The 19,430-nt window shown below is 45.9% G+C and overlaps 1 protein-coding gene across 1 annotated transcript; it reads right to left on the bottom strand.

The window, feature by feature from the left end:
• Positions 1 to 1,952: 1,952 nt before the first annotated feature.
• LOC144685016 (interleukin-8-like) lies at positions 1,953 to 18,352 on the bottom strand. The gene is made up of 4 exons (XM_078549578.1): positions 18,230 to 18,352; positions 13,176 to 13,302; positions 10,059 to 10,132; positions 1,953 to 2,244 (listed from the first exon to the last, which is right to left on the bottom strand). Exons 1-4 carry the CDS (start codon positions 18,315 to 18,317, stop codon positions 2,204 to 2,206), a joined length of 330 nt encoding a protein of 109 aa, XP_078405704.1. The 5' UTR covers positions 18,318 to 18,352; the 3' UTR covers positions 1,953 to 2,203.
• Positions 18,353 to 19,430: the final 1,078 nt, after the last annotated feature.

The raw sequence follows: 19,430 nt of genomic DNA, 5'->3' as shown, positions 1-19,430 counted from the left end.
ACTCAACTTCACTGTTAACCACCTGGCTAATCTTTGTGTCATCCGCTAACTTACTAATCCTACCCCCCACATAGTCATCTATGTTGTTTATATAAATGACAAATAATAGGGGACCCAGCACAGATCCCTGTGGTACGCCACCGGACACTGGCTTCCATTCACTAAAGCAACCTTCTGTCATCACCCTCTGTCTCCTACAACTAAGCCAATTTTGAATCCACCTTATCAAATTACCCTACATCCCGTGTGCATTTGCCTTCTTTATAAGTTTCCCATGTGGGGCCTTGTCAGAGGCTTTGTTGAAATCCATATAAACTACATCAACTACACTACCTTCATCTACACACCTGGTCACCTCCTCAAAAAGCTCAATCAAATTTGTTAGGCATGACCTCCCTCTGACAAAGCCATGCTGACTATCCCTGATCAAACCTTGCCTCTCCAAGTGGAGATAGATTCTCTCCTTCAGAATTTTCTCCAATAGTTTCTCTATCACTGAAGTGAGACTCACTGGTCTGTAGTTCCCTGGCTTATCTCTACAACCCTTCTTAAATAGAGGAACCACATTAACTGTTCTCCAGTCCTCTGGCACCTCCCCTGTGGCCAGAAAGGAATTAAAAATTTGGGTCAGAGCCCCTGCGATCTCCTCCCTTACCTCCCTCAGCAGTATGGGACACAAATCATCTGGACCTGGAGATTTGTCCACTTTTAAGCCTGCCAATACCTTGTCACTGCCTATATCAATTTGCTCAAGAACCTCGCAATCAAAACTTGGGGCAGAATTTGGATCTACTGGGTTTCTGTACCAGTTGCCCTGTACTGAAATGCCAATGGAGGGGTGGGGGGAGAGGGGGCATCTCCTGGCCATCCCACTGACAGTAGTTTGGTTACCCCACAGACTCCTCCAGGTTTCCCCCCTCCCCCTCCTCCCCTTTGTGGGGTCCAACAGGAGTAGATAAAGTCTTGAAGGACCCTTTTTGAGGTGCCCTGACTGGATGCTTTTACTGCTTTCGCTTTGGCCCAATTAAGGGTCCCCAGCTCTCTCCATGCCCAGTTTCTCTCTCGCTGCCTGGTGCTATTCCATGTCTCTGCTTGCACTTGTGGAGCAGGCATGTTGGTTGCTCTTCCACAAGAGTAGGCCGCTCAATCCAAATATTAAAATGACCCCATTCGTGAGATTTGGATAGGGTCATCAACTTAGCAAAGTAGCATTTGGAAGTTCCGCTCCACTGTGCTGCGCAGCATCTGTGGAATCTCGAGCCTTTGGGATGTGGTTGGCCTCACCACCTAGTTATAAAATATTGTGCATGCAGAGAGAATCAAGTGGCCTTGGATCACCCAAACTTGGACGGTCAATTCAAACAAACCATTTAAATGAAAGCAGGCTCAAAGATGATACTTACTTCTCATTTCTGGTGGCTAAAGGGAAAATGGTATTGAAAGGCCAGCCTTAAAAAAAAGATGATTGATTTTACAAATGGTGTAATAAAACACCAAGAGCAGATATCGAGAAACACAATGTTGGTGTGACCTGTATGGTTTCCTATCTATTAATTACATTGGCGAATCCACCTTGTGGTTTCAAGTATGGGAATGATACCTCGATTGTTCATTGTTGCTCCTTTGGGGCATGATGCCAACATGAAGTAAATATGAGCCTTTTAAAAATGGGGACAGATTATTATAGTTTTTTGATGCATTAACGCTTGTTGTTAATTTGCTGCATAGTTTCTTAATAAACAGCTCCATCTTGATGTTCTTGTGCTTTTATTATACAGGTGTCTTGGACTTTAAATCTATCATCAGCTTGGAAAACAAGCAAAGTAGTTATGGGTGTTTCACAGGTACCCACATAAATTTTAGATTGCACTTTACCCTCTGCACCCTTTGGAAGTATGACAGTGCATTAAGATAGATGATGCAGCTCGGGAGCATTTCTCATTCCAGGGCTCTTCATTTGGCAATTTTATGGATTTCTGACAGCACTTTGTGCATTTGGAAAGCTTTTTATAAATCTTTACAATTATATAATGCTTGCACATAAATATTCAAAATATTCCCACATTTCAAATGACTTGTTAAGTTCTTAGCTTCAAACTATGAGAAATATTACCAAGTGCAATATTGAGATAATGTTTCTTTAAACAATTTTTGTATATGGCATAAATGTGATAATAGTTTCTGAAGACTTCCTTGACAATCATTATTGTTTTCTTTCTTCTGTCTGTAGTTTGCTCAGGATGCCTAAACACAAAAGAGGAACAAAGATATTTTTATTTTTCATATTCTGCTCTTCTCCACTTCCCAAGTTTTCTCTAATTTCTGATAGAGGAAATTAAATGCAATCCCACATGTCTGCAATGCAATGTAAAGGTCTGTCATCCTGCACTCTCCACAAACAAATTTATCTAAATTCCTATGTAATTATGTTTCTTTCTCATATTCTAATTAAAGTAGAATAATGGGAGCTTAAAGGTTGCTGGCACTAACCAGAGCAGATTGCCTGCTGATTAAATTACACGTCTGATTTTCATTTAACCAATTTCAATAGAATGGAAAACAAAAACAAAAATACCTGGAAAAAGTCAGCAGGTCTGACAGCATCTACGAAGAGGAACACAGTTAACGTTTCGAGTCCGTATGACTCTTCAACAGAACTAAGGAAAAATAGAAAAGAGGTGAAATATAAGCTGGTTTAAGGGACTAGGGTGGGTGGGACAGGTAGAGCTGGATAGAGGGCCAGTGATAGGTGGAGATAACCAAAAGATGTCATAGACAAAAGAACAAAGAGGTGTTGAAGCTGGTGATATTATCTAAGGAATGTGATAATAAAGGTACAGATAGCCCTAGTGGGGGTGGGGTGGGGGGGAAGGGATCGAAATAGGCTAAAAGGCAGAGATAAAACAATGGATGGAAATACATTTAAAAACAATGGAAATAGGTGGGAAAAGAAAAATCTATATAAATTATTGGAAAAAGGGGGGATCGGAAAGGGGTGGGGATGGAGGAGAGAGTTCATGATCTAAAATTGTTGAACGCAATATTCAGTCCGGAAGGCTGTAAAGTGCCTAATCGGAAGATGAGGTGCTGTTCCTCCAGTTTGCGTTGAGCTTCACTGGAACAATGCAGCAGGCCAAGGGCAGACATGTCGCATGAGAGCAGGGTGGAGTGTTGAAATGGCAAGCGAAAGGGAGGTCTGGGTCATGCTTGCGGACAGACCGAAGGTGTTCCGCAAAGCGGTCACCCAGTCTGCGTTTGGTCTCTCCAATGTAGAGGAAACTGCATTGGGAGCAGCGAATGCAGTAGACAAAATTGAGGGAAGTGCAAGTGAAATGCTGCTTCACTTGAAAGGAATGTTTGGGCCCTTGGACGGTGAAGAGAGGGGAAGTAGAGCGGCAGGTGCTGCACCTTGTGCGGTTGCATAGGAAGGTGCTGTGGGAGGGGGTTGAGGTGTGGACCAGGGGGATGGAGGAGTGGACCAGGGTGTCCTGGAGGGTACGATCCCTGCGGAATGCCGCCGGAGGGGTGAAGGGAAGATGTGTTTGGTGGTGGCATCATGCTGGAGTTGGCGGAAATGGCGGAGGATGATCCTTTGAATGCGGAGGCTGGTGGGGTGATAAGTGAGGACAAGAAGGACCCTATCATGGTTCTGGGAAGGAGAGGAAGGTGTGAGAGCGGATGCGCGGGAGATGGGCCGGACATGTTTGAGGACCCTGTCCACCACCGTGGCTGGAAAACCTCAGTCAAGGAAGAAGGAAGACATGTCAGAGGACCTGTTTTTGAAAGTGGCATCATCGGAACAGATGCGACGGAGGCGAAGAAACTGAGAGAATGGCATGGACTCCTTACACGAAGCGGGGTGTGAGGAGCTGTAGTCAAGGTAGCTATGGGAGTCGGTAGGCTTGTAATGAATATTGCTGGACAGTCTGTCACCAGAAATTGAGACAGAGAGGTCAAGGAAGGGAAGGGAAGTGTCAGAGATGGACCATGTGAAAATGATGGAGGGGTGGAAATTGAAAGCATAATTAATAAATTTTTCCAGTTCTAGACGAGAGCATGAAGCAGCACTGAAGCAATCATCGATGTACCGGAGAAAGAGTTGTGGGAGGGGTCCGGAGTAGGACTGGAACAAGGAATGTTCCACATACCCCATAAAGAGACAGGCATAACTGGGGCCCATGCGGGAACCCATAGCCACACTTTTTATTTGGAGGAAGTGAGAGGAGTTTAAGGAGAAATTGTTCAGTGTGAGAACAAGTTCAGCCAGACGGAGGAGAGTAGTGGTGGATGGGGATTGTTCGGGCCTCTGTTCGAGGAAGAAACGGAGAGCGATCAGACCATCCCGGTGGGGGATGGAGGTGTAGAGGGATTGGACGTCCATGGTGAAGAGGAGGCGGTTGGGGCCAGGGAACTGGAAATTGTTGATATGATGTAGAGTGTCAGAGGAATCACGGATGTAGGTGGGAAGGGACTGGACAAGGGGAGAGAGAATGGAGTCAAGATAGCAAGAAATGAGTTCCGTGGGGCAGGAACAGGCTGACATGATCGGTCTGCCAGGACAGTCCTGTTTGTGGATGTTGGGTAGGAGGTAGAAGCGGGCCATCCGAGGTTGGGAGGTTATGAGGTTGGAAGCTGTGGAAGGAAGATCTGCAGAGGAGATGAGGTCAGTAACAGTCCTGGAAACAATGGCTTGATGTTCAGTGATGGGGTCATGGTCCAGGGGGAGGTAGGAGGAAGTGTCTGTAAGTTGATGCCCAGCCTCTGTGAGGCAGAGATCAGTGTGCCAGACAACAACAGCACCACCCTTGTCAGCAGGTTTGATGACAATGTCAGGGTTGGACCTGAGAGAACGGAGTGCAGCAAGTTCAGAGAGAGGGAGGTTAGAGTGGGTGAGAGGAGCAGAGAAATTGAGACGACTGATGTAACCATAGGAACACACTCAACCTCTCCCTCCAGCAGCACCACCACACCCTATTTCTAAGCTGCCCATGTCCCCAGTTTCATTTTATTTTTCGTCTCATCCGACGCCTCAAGAAACTTTGTCTCTTTCTTTCAGGTGCAAAGGAACACAAGCTCCAACAACTCATCAACACCAGCGCCCATCCAGGACCCTCCACCCCTGCCTGTTCCTCTGTCCTACCCGCCTTCAATATTCTCCCTCTACCTGGAGCCCTCCCTCTGGATTCTTAAATTCTCTTGATCTTTTCATTGAGAACTGTCGGCGTGATATCAGTCATCTCAATTTCTCTTCCGGGGGCACGGGCAGTTTAGAAATAGGGTGCGGCGGTGCTGCTGGAGGGAGAGGTTGAATGTGTTCATATGGTTACATCAGTTGTCTCAAGTTCTCTGCTCCTCTTACCCAGTCTAACCTCTCTCTCTCTGAACTTGTTGCACTCGGTTCTCTCAGGTACAACACTGACACTGTCATCAAACCTGCTGACAAGGGTGGTGCTGTTGTTGTCTGGAGCATGGACCTCTACCTCGCAGAGGCTGAGCGTCAACTTGCAGACACTTCCTCCTACCTCCCCCTGGACCATGACCCCACCACTGAACATCAAGCCATTGTTTCCAGGACTGTTACTGACCTCATCTCCTCTGGAGATCTTCCTTCCACAGCTTCCAACCTCATAGTCTCCCAACCTCGGATGGCCCGCTTCTACCTCCTACCCCAAATCCACAAACAGGACCATCCCGGTAGACCAATCGTGTCAGCCTGTTCCCGCCCCATGGAATTTATTTCTTGCTATCTTGACTCCATTCTCTCTCCCCTTGTCCAGTCCCTTCCCACCTACATCCGTGATTCCTCTGTCACTCTACATCATATCAACAATTTCCATTTCCCTGGCCCCAAATGCCTCCTCTTCACCATGGATATCCAATCCCTCTACACCTCCATCCCCCACCGGGATGGTCTGATCGCTCTCCGTTTCTTCCTCGAACAGAGGCCCGAACAATCCCCATCCACCACTACTCTCCTCCGTCTGGCTGAACTTGTTCTCACACTGAAAAATTTCTCCTTAAACTCCTCTCACTTCCTCCAAATAAAAGGTGTGGCTATGGGTACCCGCATGGGCCCCAGCTATGCCTGTCTCTTTATGGGGTATGTGGAACATTCCTTGTTCCAGTCCTACTCCGGCCCCCTCCCACAACTTTCTCCGGTACATCGATGATTGCTTCGATGCTGCTTCATGCTCTCGTCTGGAACTGGAAAAATTTATTAATTTTGCTTCCAATTTCTACCCCTCCATCATTTTCACATGTTCCATCTCTGACACTTCCCTTCCCTTCCTTGACCTCTCTGTCTCAATTCCTGGTGATAGAGTGTCCAGCAATATTCATAACAAGCCTTCCGACTCCCATAGCTACCTCGACTACAGCTCCTCACACCCTGCTTCCTGTAAGGAGTCCATTCCATTCTCTCAGTTTCTTCGCCTCCGTCACATCTGTTCTGATGATGCCACTTTCAAAAACTGTTCCTCTGACATGTCTTCCTTCTTCCTTGACCGAGGTTTTCCAGCCATGGTGGCTGACAGGGCCCTCGAACATGTCTGGCCCATCTCCCCTGCATCCGCTCTCACAACTTCCTCTCCCTCCCAGAACCATGATAGGGTTCCCCTTGTCCTCACTTATCACCCCACCAGCCTCCGCATTCAAAGGATCATCCTCCGCCATTTCTGCCAACTCCAGCATGATGCCATCACCAAACACATCTTCCCTTCACCCACCCCTGGTGGCATTTCGCAAGGATCATTCCCTCCGGGACACCCTGGTCCACTCTTCCATCACCCCCTACACCTCAACCCCCTCCCACAGCACCTTCCTATGCAACCGCAGAAGGTGCAGCACCTGCCCCTTTACTTCCCCTCTCCTCACTGTCCAAGGGCCCAAAGACTCCTGTCAAGTGAAGCAGCATTTTACTTGCACTTCCCTCAATTTTGTCTACTGCATTCGCTGCTCCCAATGCGGTTTCCTCTACATTGGAGAGACAAAACGCAGACTGGGTGACCGCTTTGCGGAACACCTTCGGTCTGTCCGCAAGCATGACCCAGACCTATCTGTCACTTGCCATTTCAACACTCCACCCTGCTCTCATGCCACGTGTCCATCCTTGGCCTGTTGCAATGTTCCAGTGAAGCTCAACGCAAACTGGAGGAACAGCACCTCATCTTCCGACTAGGCACTTTACAGCCTTCCGGACTGAATATTGAGTTCAACAATCTTAGATCATGAACTCTCTCCTCCATCCCCACCCCCTTTCCAATCCCCCTTTTTTCCAATAATTTATATAGATTTTTCTTTTCCCTCCTATTTCCATTATTTTTAAATGTATTTCCATCCATTGTTTTATCTCCGCCTTTTAGCCTATTTCGATCCCTTCCCCCCCACCCCACCCCCACTAGGGCTATCTGTACCTTTATTATCACATTCCTTAGATAATATCACCAGCTTCAACACCTCTTTGTTCTTTTGTCTATGACATCTCTTGGTTATCTCTACCTATCACTAGCCCTCTATCCAGCTCTACCTGTCCCACCCCCCCCCCCTTAAACCAGCTTATATTTCACCTCTTTTCTATTTTTCCTTAGTTCTGTTGAAGAGTCATACGGACTCGATACGTTAACTGTGTTCCTCTCCACAGATGCTGTCAGACCTGCTGACTTTTTCCAGGTATTTTTGTTTTTGTTTTGGATTTCCAGCATCCGCAGTTTTTTGCTTTTACTTCAACAGAATGGACATTGGATGGGTTGTATAATAGGTGGGTGATCTGGTATGCCAGATTGCCGTGCATGTGCTGAAGTTGGAAATTTCCAATATTTTTGTTGAAGCCTGTGTTGAGCTTTATTGGAACAGTGCACAAGATGCAGGACAGAGAGTGGGGATGGTGAGTCACTAGCATCTCAGTGCTGGGCTTGCAGAAATAATGGAGGTATTCAGCAAAGCAGTCACCTAACCTGCATATGGCCTCCTTAATGTGAAGGAAACTGCACCATCAGCAGTGAACTTCGAAGATGCAGAAGTTACTAATTCTGATGGAAGAAGTGTTTGGACCCTGGTTTGGGAAGAAGTGAATGGGAGCTTTTGCGGCTTTTGCGCTTGTATAGGGAGCTGCCAGGAACAGCAGGAAGTTGTGGTGGTGGAAGAGTGAACTGGAATGTTGTGGGGAGAACAGCCTCTCTGGAAATTGGGAAGGAGTGTGGAGGGTATAGATAGTTTACCTTCTTTCCTCAGCCAAAGCTCACCAATGAAGATGGTTACTTAGGTGAGGAACTGCAGGGCTAGTGGCACAAGTCCATGATCCAGCAAGAAATTTTTGCATTTCGAATAGGCAAACTGGGGGCTTTAAATATAATAATATAAAAGCAATACACTGCAGATGCTGGAAATCTGAAACAAAAACAGAAAATGCGAGAAAAACTCAGCAGGTCTAACAGCATCTGTGGAGAGAAAGGCAGAGTTAACGTTTTGAGTCTGTGTCGAGTCGAGTCCGGTCTCGAAATGTTAACTCTGTCTTTCTCTCCACAGATGCTGTTAGACCTGCTGAGTTTTTCCAGCTTTTTCTATTCTGGCTTTAAATATAAGATGGCCACTAATACATCCAACAGAGAATTGAAGAGAAACTTCTTTCCTCAGAGAGTGATTAGAATGTGGAACTTGCTTCTAGAAGAAGCTAGCATAGACATATTTAGAGAGAAGCTAGATGAGGGATAAAGGAATAGAAGGATATACTGATAGGGTTAGATGAAAAGGGATGGGAGGAGACTTGTGCGGGTCATGGGCCAGTTGGGCTGAATGGTCTGTTTCCATGGTGCACATTCTATGTATTTTTATATCGTAATATACCTGCCTGTATAATATTTTCATATTAATATTTTAATATTAAATAATGATTCACATTTTTAACAGTATCAAATTCTGATGGAAAGAAGATTAAGTTCAATAAATCAGTATTCAGGTGAGGGAGGAGGGTTGGAGAGTTGATAGGAGGAGGATGGAGAAGGGGACAGTTGTTGGGCTGGCAAAAATGACTTAGTAGTGGAGAGAGAGGGCTGGTTATAAAAACAAATCAGTGGTGGGGAGGAAGCTAACGGTGGAGATGGTTATGCGAGTGAAAACACACTCAATGTGGTGGATGGTAAAAGTGTTCTCAGTGGGAGGGAGTCAGACAGTCAGAAACCCGGTCCTTGTTGCAGGGTTTGGGAGTAGTTTGCAACAACTCAGGACAACCAGCGATGGGCATATAACATCTAGTATCCTGACTTCAGTGCACCTCCTTCCAGGCTCAAAGGAGGGAGGACATGAGGCAGACAGCCAACCTAATCCCAGGTGTGGGGCCAGCAAGTTAAACATTTTAATGAGACTCACATTCTCTGATTTAACCTGCCTTGGTTTAACAATGACTGGCCAGGTTTTCCCGGCCGAGGGAAGCCCAGCAGTTGAAGTGAGGCAAAGGCAGTTTGAGCAGGAGGTAAGTGTCTTTAGGGCACCGTTTGTGGGCCAGGAGAAGCAAGAGTGCTTCTTCCCCTGTACCAGAAACTCTACCCCCTCCATACAAAGACCCCTGGGGTCAAGGTTCAGACCTCCTGGGCATTAGCCAACCTCCACCACCAAGGCTGGGAATCGGACAGTTGCCCCTCCCCCACCCTTCACGATGTCAGGGATCAGACTGATCTGTTTCCGCAGCTTTCTCCATAGTGTTCCCCATCCAGATGGAAGCCAAGCCTGTCAATCAGGCTGACTTCCAGGCAAGACCTGACAAAAAGGCACCCACTGTAGAGTTAAAACTCCACAGCATCCAGGGAAGCACAGATTTCTGGGTTTCCTGTCTAAAACTCCACCACTTCCCTGCCTATGTAACCTGCCCCTGTTAATATCTAGGCCTATGATTCCATGTTCACTTTACATTGAAAATAATGATCACAGAGGCACCTATTGGCACAACAGGTATTACATGTATTTCAGTTAGCGACCCAGTGATTTTAATATAGGCATTGTTAAAGCATTTATGTACTTTGATAGTCCTATTTCTATTTCATTAAGGAACAACATCTGGTACCTACCTTCCCTTTTGATATTTTTCAACCAGTTTGAATGAGGCTTTATGCAGATTTCACCCCCAGTTGTTAAAACAGCACTGGAAGGAGCAGAAATTATACATTTATTGAGTGAGCAGTAATAGTTAGAATAAGTTTGAATGGCTCTGTTAAAAAGCAAGAAGGTCACAGTGTGAAAGCAATAATGTAAAACACTTCCAACTCGATGTAAAATGATGTCAGCTAACAGCAGATTAGAAAATGGCAATGAATGTGCATAAACAAAAACAAAAATAGCTGGAAAAACTCAGCAGGTCTGACAGCATCTGCGGAGAGGAATACAGTTAACGTTTCGAGCCCGTATGACTCTTCATCAGAACTGAATGTGCATAGTTGGGCAGAGAGTGAAAGCACTTTGAACATCACTGACATTGATGAGACATGAGAGGATAACTTCAGGCAGTCAGTCACAGCCAATTTGATTGGACCATTGCATCCAAATATGAGGTCTGGGTTTCTTTTTCCTTGAAAATTCTATGGGTCTGCCTGTCGGGCGGGCAGGCCCAATCCAATCTTCAGTGGGCAGGGAGCTGATCCCCGCTGGAGAAGCGAGCCCCGCCGCCATTTTATGTGGGTGAGCCAATTAAGGCCTGCCCAGCGTGACGTCCAGCGGGAAGTGCTATGTGCTTCCTGTGCGGGCGGGGGGTATTCCCCAAAAGCGAGAGTATGCTCTTTGGCGCATGCGCATGAAAGAGCCACATCTCCCTGAGGCTAAGTGCTGCCTCAGGGAGATCGCTTACACTTTAAAAAATATTAAAAAATAGAAAAAAAATTCCCTTACATGTCCCCCTCATGTGACAATGTCATATGAGAGGGGACATGTTCATAATTAACATAATAACTTTATTAAAAATTTAAAAACCCTTCATGAAACCTCATCCCGCTGGTGGATGAGGTTTCATGTTTTATCTGTTTGCCGCTGGGGCTCCTGGCCTGCCCAACAACCTTAAAGTTGAACGGGCAGGTGCTTTAATTGTATAAATGATCCTGTCAATAGCCTCAAGTGGCCATTGACAGGTCGGCGGGCGCACAGCTGATTTGGCTGTGCCCCCGCCTTCCTGAAAATTTAAGTGGGACGGGATGACGTCGGGGGTTCCGCCCGACATCATCCTGCATCATTTTACGCGTCGGTGAGCGGGCCCCGCCCCCTGCTCACCAAGGGCAAAATTCTGCCCTATATTTCTCAATTTTATAGTGAGTGAAAATCTGTACTGAACAAAGAAGGATGTAGCCAAGTCAGGTTATGTTGCTTTCTGTTTTCTAATAAAAATCAGTGGAATCAGTGTCTTAGTGGCTCCTTTGTCTCTCTTCATGAACTCTAGTTAGTTTGGCTGCTAAGGCTGTGGATGGGTGGCAGTATGTAGCTGTAGTTTGCTCCAACGATCCAGGTCAGGCCTGATCTATATTAAGTCCAGGATCTGATCAACTTGCCACCTTTCCAATTCGTGGCCAAAATGGGTGACAGGTTAGAGGAAATCACTGAATATCATGTGGCCGGGAGGCAACCAGCAAACACAAGGTAGGTCAAAGGATGGTGTATGGGGGCTGGCTCGCAGCCTCTCACATTCGGGAGAGAAGAGAGGGTCAAGGGTAGGGGAGGCCTAAGCTTTCTTTGACAACTTTGGAGGAACACTCACATTCCTCCAGACCTTGCAAAGAAAAGAAAAAGACTTAACATTTTCAATCTCTTCTGGAACTGATCCTCTTCCATCCCAGATTGGTCAGGTGAAAAAGCAGCAGTAACGTCACTCAGATACCTCAGTTAAAAATGCTGGAAATATTCAGCAGGCTAGGCAGAATCCATGGAGAGAGAAACAGAGTTAACGTCTCAGGTCCATGATCTGCACTAGTTCTGACGAAGGGTCGCTGGCCTCTGATCCTCTCTGCACAGATGCCCCCAGATGTGCTGAGCATTTGAAACACTTCCATTTCTGTTGGAGCAAAAATAACCCCTTTCGCCAGCTCTTCAAAAAGCAACCACACTTCTTAAGAGCCTCTCATCCCCCTCAGCAAGAAACCCAACAGCAGCTGCCTGAGATCTGATTTGACAAAACATTAAACATGAATTTCCATCAAAAAAAAAAGATATGAAGAACCCCCATTTGCTTCTCTCAACTCTAAAACTCACACAATGTCAGTAACTGAACTGGTGGCTGCAAGTCATGGGATGTGGGCATTGTTGGCTAGGCCAGAATTTACTGCCCATCTCTAATTGTCCTTGCTCAGACAGCATCTTTTAAGAGTTAACCACATTGCTGTGGGTCTGGAGTCACATGTCGACCAGACCAGGTAAGGGCAGCAGATTTCCTCCCCTAAAGCGCATTAATGAACCAGATGGGTTTTTACAACACTTGACAGTGGTTTCATGGTTATCATTAGACTCTTAATTCCAGCTTTTTATTGAATTCAAATTCCACCATTTCGTGGTGGGATTAGAATCCAGGTCCCCAGAGCATTAGCCTGGGTCTCTAAATTACTAGTCCAGTGATAATACCACTACGCCACCATCTCCCCATAAAGTGATGATACCTCCTCTTCACTGTGTCATGCTCACGCAATATGGACTCGTGGATTTATGGAGAATGGACACTTTACTTTTTAAAAATAAAATGCAGTTGAGAGGTCAGGTGATCTTTTCTTTGCTGTCACATGGAACTACACCAGGTCCTGCAGCCATCCTTTATGTTTGGACAAAACATTAAAATGAAAACAAACTTTTGGGTCATCTCATTGTGATGTCATTAAAATGCAACAGACCTTTCCTACAGATTAATGGCTGCCATTATACAAATCGGCAACTGGTTCCCAATACATCTTGCAGACTTTTTGGCTTTGGAGTGGAAGTCCAAAGAATGGATGTGAAAAAAATCCTATTCTATCACTATGATATGTGAATGTGTGAAATTCAGACCTCATTGACAATGACATGTGTAAGTAAAGAAGGACCCATCAGCTATAGGCAGCTGTCCTTGTTGCCTGTCAGCAGAAAAGGTTAAAATTGCAGATGGCAGGATCCTGCCTGATTTCAGCTGGGTGGGTAAGGTTGAAATTTCCCCCAAAGTACTGATTAGAGTGATTACTTACATCACTTGTTCTTTGAAGCAGCGAGGTCCCCTGGAAATAAATTTTATGTCCTTGATGTACTGAATGGGAATGGAGGCCATAGTAGCTCTTGGACAATGACAACGGCCTGCTCGTCTCAGAATGAATCCTGCACATTAAACAGAATCAACATATAAATCGGGTGAAGGCACTTGAATTTAAAGTGAGAAATGTCAGGTCTGGGGAATAAGTTACTTTTCCATCATTTAGACCATGACCCATCTAAAATTCCTGCCTTAAGATTAACTAGGCTGATTCCTGGGATGAAGGGGTTGACTTATCCAGGACAGCTAAACAGGTTAGGCCTTTATTCATTAGAGTTTAGAAGAATGAGGGGTGATCTTATTGAAATGTACGAGATTCTGAGGGGGCTTGACAGGGTAGATGTTGAGAAGATGTTTCCACTAGTGGGGGAATCTCGAACTAGGGGACATAGTTACAGAATAAGGGGGCACTCATTTAAATCCGGTGTTGTCTCTGGACTAGTAATCCAAAGGCCCAGGATAATGCTTTAGGGATCCGATTTCGAATCCCACCATGGCACATGGTAGAATTTGAATTCAATCAATTAAAAATTCTGGAATTAAAAGACTAATGATAACCATGAAATGATTGTCATTAAAAACCCATCTGGTTCACTAATTCCCTTTAGGGTAGGGTATCCGCTGCCCTTACCTGGTCTGGCCAACTTGTGACTCCAGACCCACAGCAATGCGGTTGACTCTGAACTTCCCTCTGAAGTGGCACAGCAAGCCACTCGGTTGTGTCAAACCATTAGGAAATCAATAAGGAATGAAACGTGACAGGACACCCGGCATCGACCTAGGTACTGGAAACGACAACGGCAAACTCTGCCCTGTTGACACTGCAATATCCTCCTCACTAACATCGGAGGGCTCGCGCCAAAATTGGGAGGGCTGTCACACAGACCAGTGAAGCAACAGCCTGACATAGGCATCCTCACGGAGTCATACCTTACAGATAATGTCCCAGACACCGCCATCACCGCCCCTAGGCATGTTCTGCCCCACTGGCAGGACAGGCCCAGCTGAGGTGGCGGCACAGTGGCATACAGTTGGGAGGGAGTTGACTTGGGAGTCCTCAACATTGACTCCGGACCCCATGAAGTCTCATGGCATCAGGTCAAACATGGGCAAGGAAATCCCCTGCTGATTTATTTTTATTAATTCATGGGATGCGGGTGTCACTGGCTAGGCCAGTATTTATTGCCCATCCCTAATTGCCCTTGAGAAGGTGGTGGTGAGCTGCCTTCTTGAACCGCTGCAGTCCATGTTAAAAATGCTGGTACACCCACAGTGCTGTTAGGGAGGGAGTTCCAGGATCTTGACCCAGTGACAGTGAAGGAACGGCGATATATTTCCAAGTCAGGATGGTGAGTAGATTGCAGGGGAACTTGCAGGCGGTGGTGGTGTTCCCATGTGTCTGCTGCCCTTGTCCTTATAGATGGTAGTGTTCGTGGATTTGGAAGGTGCTCTCTAAGGACCCATGGTGAGTTCCTGCAGTGCGTCTTGTAGACAGTACACACTGCTGCCACTGTGCGTCAGTGGTGAAGGGATTGAATGTTTGTGGGTAGAGTGCCAATCAAGCGGGCTGCTTTGTCCAGGATGGTGTCAAGCTTCTTGAATGTTGTTGGAGCTGCACTCATCTAGACAAGTGGAGAGTACTCTATCACAATCCTGACTTGTGCCTTATAGATTGTGGTCAGGCTTTGGGGAGTCAGGAGGTGAGTTATTTGCCGCAGGATTCCTAGCCTCTGACCTGATTATTATGTACTGCCCGCCCGCTCTGCTGATGAATCAGTGCTCCTCCATGTTGGGCGCCACTAGGAGGAAGCACTGAGGGTGGCAAGAGCACAGAATGTATTCTGGGTGGGGAACTTCAATGTCCACCACCAAGGGTGGCTCAGTAGCACCACTACAGACTGAGCTGGCTGAGTCCTAAAGAACATAGCTGCTAGACTGGGTCTGTAGTTGCTGGTGAGGGGAAAAACATACTTACTGCATCCTTACGTATATATCTGCCACAGATGCACCTGTCCATGACAGCATCGTCCTTGTGGAGATAAAGTCCCGTCTTCACATTGTAGATATAGCACTACCACCGTGCTAAATGGGATAGATTTCAGACAGATCTAGCAGCTCAAAAAGCAGGGCAAATCAAACCTGGCCAATTACTGCCCCATCAATCTACTCTCGATCATCAGTAAAATGATAGAAGGGGTCATCAACTGTGCTATCAAGCGACACTTGCTTAGTAATAACCTGCTCACTGATGCTCAGTTTGGGTTCCGCCAGGGTCACTCAGCTCCTGACCTCATTACAGCCTTGGTTCAAACATGGACAAAACAGCTGAACTCCAGAGGGGAGGTGAGAGTGACTGCCCTTGACATCAAGGCAGCATTTGACAGAGTGTGGCATCAAGGAACCCTAGCAAAACTGGGGTCAATGAGAAAAAGGGGGGAATCTCTCCACTGGTTGGAGTCATACCTAGCACAAATGAAGATGATTGTGGTTGTAGGAGGTCAATCATCTCAGCTCCAGGGACATCACTGCAGGAGTTCCTCAGGGCAGTGCCCTAGGCCCAACCATCTTCAGCTGCTTCATCAATGACCTTCCTTCCATCATAAGGTCAGAAGTGGGGATGTTTGTTGATGATTGCACAATGTTCAGCACCATTTGCAACTCCTCAGATACTGAAGCAATCCACGTCCAAGTGCAGCAAGACCTGGACAATATCCAAGCTGGGGCTGACAAGTAGCAAGTAACATTCCTGCCACACAAACGGTAGGCAATAACCATTTCCAACAAGACAGAATCCAACCATCGCCCCTTGACATTCAATGGCATTACTCTTATTGAATCCCCCACTATCAACATCCTAGGGGTTACCATTGAAACTGAAACAGAAACTAAACTGGACTAGCCATCTAAATACTGTGGTTACAAGGGCAAGTCAGGGGCTAGGAATCCTGTGGCAAGTAACTCACCCACTGACTCCCCGAAGCTTGACAATCATCTATAAGCCACAAGTTAGGAGTGTGATGGAATTCTCTCCACTTGCCTGGATGAGTGCAGCTCTAACAACACTCGAGAGGATTGACACCATCCAGGACAAAGCAATCCACTTGATTGGCCCCCCCATCCGCAAACATTCACTCCCTCCACCACCGCTGCACAGTAGCAGCAGTGGGTACCATCTACAAGATACACTGCAGGAATTCACCAAGGCTCCTTGGGCAGCATCTTCCAAACCCACGAGCACTACCATCTAAAAGGACAAGGGCAGCAGACACATGGGAACACCACCACATGCAAGTTCCCTTCCAAGACACTCATGATCCTGACTTGGAAATATATTGCCTTTCCTTCTTGGGTCAAAATCCCGGAACTCCTTCACTAACAACACTGTGGGTGTACCTACACCACGTGAAGGCAGCTCACCAACACTTTCTCAAGAGCAATTAGAGATGGGCAATAAATGCTGGCCTAGCTAGCAATGCCCACATCCCATGAATGAATAAAAACAAAATTGAAGTTAGTATTTACTCCCGTCTGTTTTATTTTCAATATGGCTACCATTTTGAAAAAATGGATTTTATCTTGAAATCACTGTTTATGAGAAGCTCCCGTTACCATTGGTATATGGTGATTCTCTGGGTAAAAGTCAACAGAGGAGAAACTCATTTGTATATGCAGACTTATGTTGATTCCTTGGGTATGTGCAGCATCACGGGCTACTACCTATATGGCTGTCTGGCTTTCATCGCTGATATCATTGAGGAATGCCACATGGACCACATAGGCTTTGCTACACAAACTAGTTTCTCCGTTAGAGATACAGAGAGCATGCCAAAATTATATTTAACCCCACCTACACTGAATATGATGCAAAACTACCCAACCACTTAAAAAAATTCTAGATGATAAATAGGAATGAGAAAGCAACCTTTCATTTATATATCACTTTTCATGACCTCAGTTCATCTCAAAGAACTTTACAACCAATGAAATACTTTTGAAATAAATCACTGTTGCACTATAGGGAAAAGCAGCAGCAAATTTTCACTGATCAAGGCCTACAAACTGCAATGAAATAATGATCAAATAATCTGTTTATTTAAGTGTTGTTCATTGATATTGGCCAAGTTAACAGGACTATGCCCCTATTTTTGTTTAAAAAGTACCAAGAGATCTTTTAAATCCACCTAATAGGATCTCAGTTTAACATCTGATCAGAAAGATGACATTGCAAGATTCCCTCAGTATTGCACTAGACTGTCAGTTTAGATTATGGGCTCGAGTCTCAAGACTGGAGCATGAATCCATGCCTCAGATGTCCGAGTGTGATCACTGAGTTGAGGCTGATACCTGCAGATGTTACATAGAAATACAAGCTCCCAAGAGTGGTAATCTCTGAACGGCTTCCTGTGCCACAGGACGGACTGGCTAACATCCCTGGCCAGGAAGAGTGCGTTCCCTCCAAGCTTACCCAATTGCCCTGGATCTGTTCACTCACCGGCCACCTGGCCGCACACCACACTACTCTCCACCCAGCACACCCACAGACAAAGATCCCTTGGGGTCAGGGATCAGGGAACTCCAGGGTTAGGGAATGGAGCCCCTACCCTACACTTCCCGTAGCAGCTGCAGGCTCCCTACCTAGGGTTATGGCCTGCTCTGGGGTGCTCTCTGCCTAACTGGAAGCCAAGCCTCTCAAACAGAGCGCTTTTGGGGTGGAGATCTGGGAGAAAAGATTACGCGCACTGTGGAGTCAAAACATGCAGAAAACCTGTCTGAAGCACTACACTAATTCTACCCTCCTCTGTCAAGATCAGGGCAGGATTATGTTGATCTCAAGAGTTTTCGCATTCATAACCTCCAATCAAGCCTGATAATAGATGTTAAGGTTAATACTGAAAAAATATTTTTAGGTTCAGTGTTGACCTCTATTAAGTTATATAGATCGAAAAATATTCCTTCCTCATTCTGATAAGGAATATAACAATTTCTACATACCTTGAGCAGCTGCACAAAGAAACAGGAGAAGAATTGTCACAATGGCTACTCTGTTCATCTTCTTGCTTCTTCTGAACTGTGTGTGCATGATTAGCACTGTGGCTGGCACTAACTAAAGCTCCATATTTCCATTTGTTTGGAGACAAATAGCTCAAGGACACATATATAATCGGACCAACAACCAATGCTTTTCCTGCAATCACAGCTGACCCATCCCCTCAACAGCCCATGCTTGATTTGGCAACTGAGCCTGACAGACAGGGAAGATGTTTTACTTGTGATTGAAACAGTCAAGTAAAGAGCATCTACATCAAAGCAAAATACTGTGGATGCTGGAAATTTGAAATGAAAACAGAAAAGGCTGATAAAGCCCAGGGGGTCTGGCAGCATCTGTGGAGAGACAAAGAGAGTTAACATTTTGAGTCTGTATGCTTTTTCTTCAAAGCTCTGCTTCACTGCTTAAAACCAGCAAGGAGGGAGTCGGGATTTCATTGCTTAAAATCAGCGAGGAGGGAGTTGGGAGATTAACTGTTTAAAATCAGAGAGGAGGGAGCCGGGGGTTTCACTCGTTAAAATCAGCAAGGAGGGAGTCGGGAACTTCACTGTTTAACATCAGCGAGGTGGGAGTCGGGAACTTCACTGTTTAACATCAGCGAGGTGGGAGTCGGGAACTTCACTGTTTAACATCAGCGAGGTGGGAGTCGGGAACTTCACTGTTTAAAATCAGCGAGGAGGGAGTTGGGAGATTAACTGTTTAACATCAGCGAGGAGGGAGTCGGTAACTTCATTGTTTAAAATCAGCGAGGAGGGAGTTGGGAGATTAACTGTTTAAAATCAGCGAGGAGGGAGCCGGGGGTTTCACTTGTTAAAATCAGCGAGGAGGGAGCCGGGGGTTTCACTCATTAAAATCAGTGAGGAGGGAGTCGGGAACTTCACTGTTTAAAGTCAGCGAGGAGGGAGTTGGGAGATTAACTGTTTAAAATCAGCGAGGAGGGAGTTGGGAGATTAACTGTTTAAAATCAGTGAGGAGGGAGTCGGGAGATTAACTGTTTAAAATCAGCGAGGAGGGAGTTGGGAGATTAACTGTTTAAAATCAGCGAGGAGGGAGTTGGGAGATTAACTGTTTAAAATCAGTGAGGAGGGAGTCGGGAGATTAACTGTTTAAAATCAACGAGGAGGGAGTTGGGAGATTAACTGTTTA

Source organism: Cetorhinus maximus, chromosome 1 (genome assembly GCF_964194155.1).
Source record: "Cetorhinus maximus chromosome 1, sCetMax3.hap1.1, whole genome shotgun sequence".
Lineage (NCBI taxonomy): Eukaryota > Metazoa > Chordata > Chondrichthyes > Lamniformes > Cetorhinidae > Cetorhinus > Cetorhinus maximus.
This window is presented reverse-complemented; position numbering and strand designations above follow the sequence as displayed.